Source organism: Aphidius gifuensis, linkage group LG6 (assembly GCF_014905175.1).
Source record: "Aphidius gifuensis isolate YNYX2018 linkage group LG6, ASM1490517v1, whole genome shotgun sequence".
Taxonomy (NCBI): domain Eukaryota; kingdom Metazoa; phylum Arthropoda; class Insecta; order Hymenoptera; family Braconidae; genus Aphidius; species Aphidius gifuensis.
This window is the reverse complement of record NC_057793.1, coordinates 18067536-18077168: the sequence shown is the minus strand read 5'-3', so window position 1 is coordinate 18077168 and position 9633 is coordinate 18067536. Positions and strand designations below refer to the sequence as shown.

Here is a 9633-nt window from a genome sequence, read left to right as displayed (position 1 = left end):
CAAATATTATTATTAAGTGCACAATTTGCAGTATCATCATCATCACAAAAAATATAAATTAATTAATGGTCCTACATTTGAATTTCTTTCATGTAACATAGCAGTAAAAAAAAAAATATTGATCCCAAACAGTTGTATATGTGAATAGCTAATTCAGAATGTATATTATTTTCAGTGATTGGAGTTAATATCCATTTTGCAAGATCTCTAAATATCATACGTATTCTTCTATCAAATACATTGTATTCTTTTTGAGTTATAGTTTTTCTTTGTGTTTTTATTATTGTTATTTTTTATTATTATTGTTCTTTTTTTTCTTTTTGTATTTATTAGTATTATTATTATTATTATTATTATTTTATTATTATTATTGATTGATTATTATTATTTTATTTTATTAACCTTATTTTTTATTATTATTATTATTATTATTTCTTATTATTATTATTATTATTATTATTATTATTATGTATTATTATTATTATTATTATTATTATTATTATTATTATTATTATTATTATTATTATTATTATTATTATTATTATTATTATTATGTGTGTGTTATTATTATTATTATTATTATTATTATTATTATTATTATTATTATTATTATTATTATTATTATTATTATTATTATACATTATTATTATTATTATTATTATTATTATTATTGTATTATTATTATTATTATTATTATTATTATTATTATTATTATTATTATTATTATTATTATTATTATTATTATTATTATTATTATTATTATTATTATTATTATATTATTATTATTATTATTATTATTATTATTATTATTATTATTATTATTATTATTATTATTATTATTGTATGTATTATTATTATTATTATTATTATAATTATTATTATTATTGTTGTTATTATTATTATTATTATTATTATTATTATTATTATTATTATTATTATTATTATTATTATTATTATTATTATTATTATTATTATTATTATTATTATTATTATTATTATTATTATTATTATTATATTATTATTATTATTATTATTATTATTATTATTATTATTATTATTATTATTATTATTATTATTATTATTATTATTATTATTATTATTATTATTATTATTATTTTTATTATTATTATTATTTTTATTATTATTATTATTATTATTATTATTATTATTATTATTATTATTATTATTATTATTATTATTATTATTATTATTATTATTATTATTATTATTATTATTATTATTATTATTATTATTATTATTATTATTATTATTATTATTATTATTATTATTATTATTATTATTATTATTATTATTATTATTATTATTATTATTATTATTATTATTATATATTATTATTATTATTATTATTATTATTATTATTATTATTATTATTATTATTATTATTATTATTATTATTATTATTATTATTATTATTATTATTATTATTATTATTATTATTATTATTATTATTATTATTATTATTATTATTATTATTATTATTATTATTATTATTATTATTATTATTATTATTATTATTATTATTATTATTATTATTATTATTATTATTATTATTATTATTATTATTATTATTATTATTATTATTATTATTATTATTATTATTATTATTATTGTTATATTATTATTATTATTATTATTATTATTATTATTATTATTATTATTATTATTATTATTATTATTATTATTATTATTATTATTATTATTATTATTATTATTATTATTATTATTATTATTATTATTATTATTATTATTATTATTATTATTATTATTATTATTATTATTATTATTATTATTATTATTATTATTATTATTATTATTATTATTATTATTATTATTATTATTATTATTATTATTATTATTATTATTATTATTATTATTATTATTATTATTATTATTATTATTATTATTATTATTATTATTATTATTATTATTATTATTATTATTATTATTATTATTATTATTATTATTATTATTATTATTATTATTATTATTATTATTATTATTATTATTATTATTATTATTATTATTATTATTATTATTATTATTATTATTATTATTATTATTATTATTATTATTATTATTATTATTATTATTATTATTATTATTATTATTATTATTATTATTATTATTATTATTATTATTATTATTATTATTATTATTATTATTATTATTATTATTATTATTATTATTATTATTATTATTATTATGTATTATTATTATTATTATTATTATTATTATTATTATTATTATTATCCAAAAAGAATCGGGGAATCATTTCTGTGTTGATCAAAAGAAATTTTAACTAGTTCTGACGTAAAATTCTAATAAATAAAAAATAACAACTTCGATTTTGATCTACGTAATTGTTGTTGGTCCACCACATTGACCCACTTGTGTTGTTGATCAATCAATATGTCGAGTAATGTAGCGGTTGTTGAAAAGCGAGGTAGGCCACCACGTAACCCTCCAACTGTAGGAAGCGCAGCCAGCTCCACCACGGAGCTGAATGAAGATCTGGCTGCTGGATCCGTGATTGGTGATGCTTTCGCGAATTAAAACTCCGGCTTACCACCGCTCCCACCTTGGCGTGTCCAGATTTCTCGGTACCTTTCTTCTTGCAAACCGATGCAAGTAGCGTAGGTTTAGGTGCAGTCTTGACTCAGACAATTGACGATGAAGAAAAAGTTATTGCCTATGCTAGCCGCACGATGACTGACACGGAGACCCGGTATTCAGTCACCGAGCAGGAATGCCTAGCGGTACTCTGGTCGATCCGGAAGTTCCGCTGCTATTTAGAGGGCTACACTTTCACGGTAATAACGGACCATAGTAGTTTGCGTTGGCTAAATAATCTACGAAATCCGAGTGGTCGCCTTGCACGTTGGTCGTTGGAACTGATGCAATACAGTTTCAACATAATCCATCGCAAAGGTGCTCTTCACCACGTACCCGACGCGCTATCACGAATACCTGATAGAATTAATATTATTGAAGACATTAACATCACGAAAGATTATTGGTATTGTAAAAAGTTCCGCAAAGTCCACCATTGCCCGGATAGCCACCCTGACTGGACGATAGTTGGTGACTGCTTGTATTTCCACAGGCCCCAATCTTTCATTGTCACGGAATTTCAGGACTTATCAGCCTGGAAATTGGTTATCCCAAGGGAATTACACGAACAAGTCATTCAGTCATGTCATGATCCACCTCATCAAGGTCACCTAGGGATTGACAAAACATACAGAAGGGTTGTTATGCAATACTTCTGGCCAAATATGTTTCGTGAAGTCACTAGTTTTATCTCTCGTTGCGGAATTTGTCAGCGGACAAAATCTGACTCAGCCAAGCCTCGCGGTTTAATGGGTAAACGTTTAGTACAGGAACCGTGGTCGATCATAGCCGCGGACATTATGGGACCGTTACCTCGTTCACGTAATGGCAAATCTTATCTTCTCGTCGTTCAAGATCAGATGACTAAGTACGTCGAATTGGCTCCTTTACGGGTAGCTAATGGACGTGTCATTCGTGAGCGACTTGAAGATTTGATAATTTTTCGCCACGGTGCCCCTCGAACGTTAATTACTGATAACGGCAAGGAATTCGTGAATAAAGAAATCAAGTCTTTAGCAACGTGGGCTGGCATCCACCTACAGACCACTCCTCCGTACCATCCACAGGCCGATCCAGTGGAACGGGTAAATCGTAGTCTAAAGAATATGTTAAGGGCTTATCTCGATGGGAATCACCGAGATTGGGACCAGTTTCTTCCCGAATTCCGTTTTGCATTTAATACCGCCTACCACGACTCACTCTTGACCTCACCATCTTTTGCGAATACTGGTCGTGAACCTCGTCCGCCAAATTCTCTTCGGCACAGATTAGAAGGCCAATCTGATCTGGTACCGGTACCGATAGAGAAATGGAACGAACGGATGAGACGTCTGAATATTCTTCGGCAAGCTTTGATCTACGCTAGGCTTCAGACAGGAAAGTCACCAGACAGACAATCCCACCAGTACAATTCACGCACGCAGCTGGGCTTGAAAAACGGTTTGAAGGACCTTTTGTCATCACGCAAAAATTCTCGGCTACCCGTTACGAATTATCAGATTTCGCTGGCAAGGTCTTGGGACAAACAGCGATTTCTGATTTGAACCCTGGATAGCCCCCAATACTTAATAGCCACACAATTGCTACCGTATTTCTTTTCTTATATTGTTGTAGATGAGAGGATTGCGTTCCAGACACAAGTCCTCCAGTGACTCATCAATACCAAGAAGGCAGACTCGATCAACTGGCAAGGATCTGAGTAAAATAAGACCATCACCAGCTCAGTTGGCTTTTACCTCCAGTGAAAGCGACTCAGAGGATGGTACCGGAATACCAGCACCACCAGTTCAGGTTCCTATGGATCAATCACGGGAACTTGTCTTGGTGGAGGATCTGGAACCTTTCCGGGACCATCTGAAAAACTTGGCTTCTTTAGAACCAAAAGTAGCTGTAGCCATCTCAGGTGTGTGTTCCAAGTTGCAACAATACTAGAGGTCAGTAGATCAGGCCACAGCTGCAGCCAGGGAAATTGTTGCAATTGGAACCGCTCTGGAAACCACACCAATTGAAGAAGATCGGGGTGACAAATTGTTCTTGTGTGACAGTGATTCCTTAAGTGCTCACGTGGATGCTAAAGCAGTTTCAATTGGAGGTGATACGTTGGACTGTACCCCAGGTACAGACTCAGAATTCGAGTCTACTGTCTCGAAATCTGGTTCCGACGTATTACTCTCGGAAAAGGTACCACGTGTGGAGCTTTGTCGTCTGGAAAGTTTCACTGCCACTACTCTATTCCAACCTAAGTTTCAGGCCTTAGATCCACCATTGAAAGGGAATAAGAGCTACATCAAGAGTAAGACCAAGCCAAAATTGTTAACGAACGAGAAGGTGGTTTTAACGAACTTTCCACCTTTTCATTACACAAAGGCTGGTAGATCCGCCAAAAGTGAAGTTAAGTTGGTAAAGGCTTCATCTGTCCAATTGCCAGTACAACCAACTCAGAGACCTGATCCAATCATGGTGTCTCTGTCATTGGACAGAGTTATAGGCATGCTTCCAGCCTTAGTCCGACCAACACCAGAGGAACCAGCTACACCCGAACCAATCAAGGCTACTTATGCAGAGGCGACTCGATCTGGAAACATCTTGAGGTATGTTGGTAGTCCTACGAGTAGCATGGCTGTTGGAGTTCAATCATCAGCCGCCCTACCCTTGACTTCAACATCACCAACACCTCAAAATCATCCGTTGTCTCCAGAAATCTGTTCGACCGAGACCACCGATAAAAAGATGTCTGAAGAGGTCGAGACATTATTGAGAAAGCAGTTGGCAAAATCATCGATGTTGACACCAACCAGCGAGCCATCGAGGAGTGAGGTTACAATGTCAAGATCAGGTGACTCACTCGAAGTACCTTGTTTGGCAGACGCAGCTGGAAACCAATCACCAGCGGTTTCCTCCAAGGTACTAGCGTACTGTCACGAAGTGTCAGCAGATGATACTGGTTGTAATCATCCACCAGGGTCACCATTGATGGACGATTCATCAGATGACGAAGATTTCGAGATGCTCTCACCAACACTCTCAATAGACATTTCGTCATATGAACAAGACGCAATAATGAACTTGGTCTCTTTAAATAAGTGGGAAGACGGAATGCCAGCGGAAGAATCATATAAATTACCTCGAACCACAGCTGAAACCGCCAAGATTAGTTCGGTCAAATTAAACAAATCACCATCAAAATCTGTTGTGGAACCACCTGGTTCAACTCAAGAAGAGTCACCATCAAAATCTGTTGTGGAACCACCTGGTTCAACTCAAGAAGAGTCATCATCAAAATCTGTTGTAGAACCACCTGGTTCAGCTCAAGAAGAGTCACTATCAAAATCTGTTGTGGAACCACCTGGTTCAGCTCAAGATGAATCGACGTCAGCCACCACCGAGGTTGGTGTAACATCAGCCAAGGTTGATTCAACCAATTCAGAGAAAAAAAAGAGGAAGAGAAAGTTCAATTGGCACTGCCGCCACTGTGGTTCCCGCAAAGAGGGAGAACCAGACTCAATACCACGAGTAGTACCTCCACACCAATTTCAAGACCGGGAAGTGTCTCTACCGAGATAGAATCCATCATGGGCTCGTCATCAACACCAAATACACCTGGTCCAGACTCAAGGCCACCATCGGAGGATGTGGCGGTCTGGATAGGTGCTGGACCGGATAGTGGTACTCATTATCCAACATCACCACAACCCGAGTACCCAAGGGAAAACACGTATTTCTATCGGGAACACTATTCCGCCCGATATGTGACACCAGACTACACAATGGAGACTCATGTGGAAAGGGGGGTAACCCCCACTGGCCAACCAGAGTGGGTCTGCCGACAGACCTATTATGATCATGGTCGAGCAGGCCCCATCCCTGGATATGTAGGATCCGCACCTGGTCACTCAGGAGCAGTTCCTTCATTTGTCAGGCCTAGACCTCCTTTCCCCAGACCTGGCCCACCATTTCCCCTACGTGGCCACCCAAGTTCGGCTCCTGGATACTCAGGATCCGAACCACATCATAACCATTACACCGACTCATATTGTTACCAAAGATATTAGAAGTATTACTAAAAGACTTCAGTGTTGGAGGAGGTTGATCCTCGCCAATGCCCAGAAATATAAAAGACTTGTATAGTATAGTTGTTGACCAAAAATAATAAAGACTTTTATACTTTTTTTATAATTTAACCTTGTTATTTACTTTCGTACCTTGTCCTAGTGGTTTTGGTTCTGTTACAGGAGTACCAATTTTCCAGGGGAACCAACTAGACCAAAAATCTGACCAGGGAGGAGAGAAGATGTCGTCGTCGTTGGAGGAGTCTGGGGAGGAGGCTGTAGCGAATCTCGCTGCCTTATAAACCGACCAAGACGAGTCCAAGGGAAATCCTCCAACCAACGGCTTTGCTTTATACTTTATCGTTTATTATTTCTCTTGTATATTATTATTATCATTTTTTTTTGTATTTTTCCCCTTTTATACCAGGACAGAGAGAGGAGGGATAGCTTCGAGTTGGGACAGCTTGGTAGATCCGAGCTGCTCCGAAATATCTTGGGCTGAACTCGCTCTCTTGGCTGTGGGACGTGGTAAGAAACACACGTTTCGAGATCAGCTCTTGGTTCTTACGTTATTTAGGGTACTCATGGGTCTAGCTGAATACTCAGCGGACACGTGGATTTTTAGGTTAGGTTTCTTTGGGGCGTCGTCTGTGTAGATCATTAGACAACGTCAAGCATACAATTTTTCATTAATAATTTAGTTAATTAATTTCATTAGAAACGCGGTCCCTTTGATTATTTAAATAAATTCAAGGTCGCGAGTAAGCTATGTTGTACGTTTTGAGGCTTTTTTATTACGTTATGTTTTAGACTTTGAGACTACGTTTTTGTATTTTGTATTTTGGATTAAGTTTTGGATAAATAAATAATTTCGTTTTGGGTTTTGAGCATAAAATTAATATTGTGTCTTTGTTAATTATTTTGGTTTAATTATAATAAAATTTTCTTGTAACTTTACCCAACCCTTCTACTACAACCAGCACACTGAGCGAGGCCAGCTGTTGATAATTATTTGGTTAAACTATGATATAATTCGTTAAGTGGGTATATTGGCTCCTATTTTGTGTCTTGAGAATAAATGTGTTAAGCCCCTTTCGAGTTTCAGGGCGAATTGAGAACTCATGATTTTAGACTAAGCCTTCTTCGAGTTTTAGGGTGAATTTAAAACTACACGATTTTAATAAATAATAATAACAGTTAATAATTTGGATTTTGGATTTAGTCAGTTTTGGTATTTTGAAGTAATAAATAAATAAACCAAATAATATTTTCGATAACTGGTCCGAGAAGGTAACGAGCAGAAATGCCACGTTACATTATTATTATTATTATTAACCTGGTTAATGGTTCTGCCAGAGACGCAAAGTCTGGTATGAATCTCCGATACCGAGCAAACAATGCAGTTGTTTGAGGTTTAAAGGTGGTGGATAATCCATCACAGCAGCGGTTTTCTCCGGATCAACCTGGAGTCCGCTCTGATTCACGATGAACCCCAAATACTGGACTTCTGAGCAACAGAAATGACTCTTATTGCGGTTAATAGTCGAATTAGCTGATTTGAGGTCTTGCAATACTTTCTCGAGGTAAACGAGGTGTTCTTCGGAAGTTTTGGTCACAATAATTATATCGTCTAAGTACACGAATACCGATGGATAGTACCTGTGACCCAGCAGCTGATCGGCCAGCCGCTGCATCGTCGCGGGACTATTTGATAATCCGAAGGGCATCCGAAGGAAATCGTACAAACCATATCCTGGAACGAGAAAGGCTGTTATTTCCTGAGAAGCAGGCGTGAGCGCGATTTGAAAGAAAGCCTGGCTAAGATCAATGGTGGTGATATAATGAGCTAGAAGAAGCTCATCCAAAATGACCGACATGTCCAGTATAGGATACGCATCCTTCTTGGTTATTTTATTGACTTTACGGAAATCTACGCAAAAACGCCAACTACCTTTACCTTTTGGCACCATAACCACTGGGCTTGCCCACTCGCTTTGAGATGGAGCAATGATTCCCGTAGCCAACATCTTATCAACTTCCGCTTTCATGGCATCACACATCGCCGGATTTGCCCAATGAGGTTTTTGGTGAGTGTCCACTAAGGTCAATGTGGTGCATAGTAAGCGGAGTGACAGGAAATGGAGAACCAGGTGGTGGTGGATCAGGAAGTTTACTCGACAAAAGTTCGTTTAATTTTAAATCTTGGTCCGGTTTAAGACTTTTCAGCCCGTGGCAATGGAGAGCTTTAGACGCGTTGGGGGTTGGTACAAACAAGTGCTTAACTTCAGGACAGTCTCGGTAAAACCACGACCTATCCCCAAATCAATCACCATTCCAGACGTCTGAAGAAAATCTATACCTAAGATAAAATCTTCCGACAAAGATGGCAGTACCAGAACTTCCATCTTTGTGACTTTATCTGCTACCACCAAAACTAGCTGAACTGAATACAATATAGTCTCGACTTGTCCACTTGCCGTAACGACGCGTCTCAGAGGTATGGCCTGCTGCTCCATTCCTGATTGTTCCAGTAGCTGAGTTGCAACTGGACCAACGAACGTACGATTTGCCCCTGAATTTACAAGGGCTCGCATAACAAGTGGATCAATATCTAATTCAAGATATAATGCCGTAGTCTTCTTGTCGTTGGGTACTTCCACCGTTGGCTCTGGTATTGGAACGAATTCCGCAGCCATAGGGGACAGTGTGGTTGACAGTATTTCTTCCGGAGTTAAAATTCTATGATCAGACACAGAACTCCGGGATACTTTACTAGACAACTTTGCCGGGGTTGACTCTACCAACTGAGGCTCAGGCACCGGCTCCGTGAGACTCAATTGTCGTTTCCCGAATTACAAAACGGACAAGAAGCTAATGTTACGCCAGGTCTGTTACAGCGATAACAAAAACGACGACGCGGTTCTTGGCAATCGCGGTGAACATGTCCTCGAGA

General features: G+C 34.7%; 1 protein-coding gene across 1 annotated transcript in view; it reads left to right on the top strand.

The window, feature by feature from the left end:
* Window positions 1–6195, top strand: part of LOC122859931 (bromodomain-containing protein DDB_G0280777-like) — a 13644-nt gene extending 7449 nt beyond the window's left edge. Inside the window, 3 exon segments of the mRNA XM_044163613.1 lie at window positions 2420–2490; window positions 4246–4422; window positions 4999–6195. Coding sequence (XP_044019548.1) covers window positions 2420–2490; window positions 4246–4422; window positions 4999–6195 — 1445 coding nt within the window.
* The last annotated feature ends 3438 nt before the right edge of the window (window positions 6196–9633 follow it).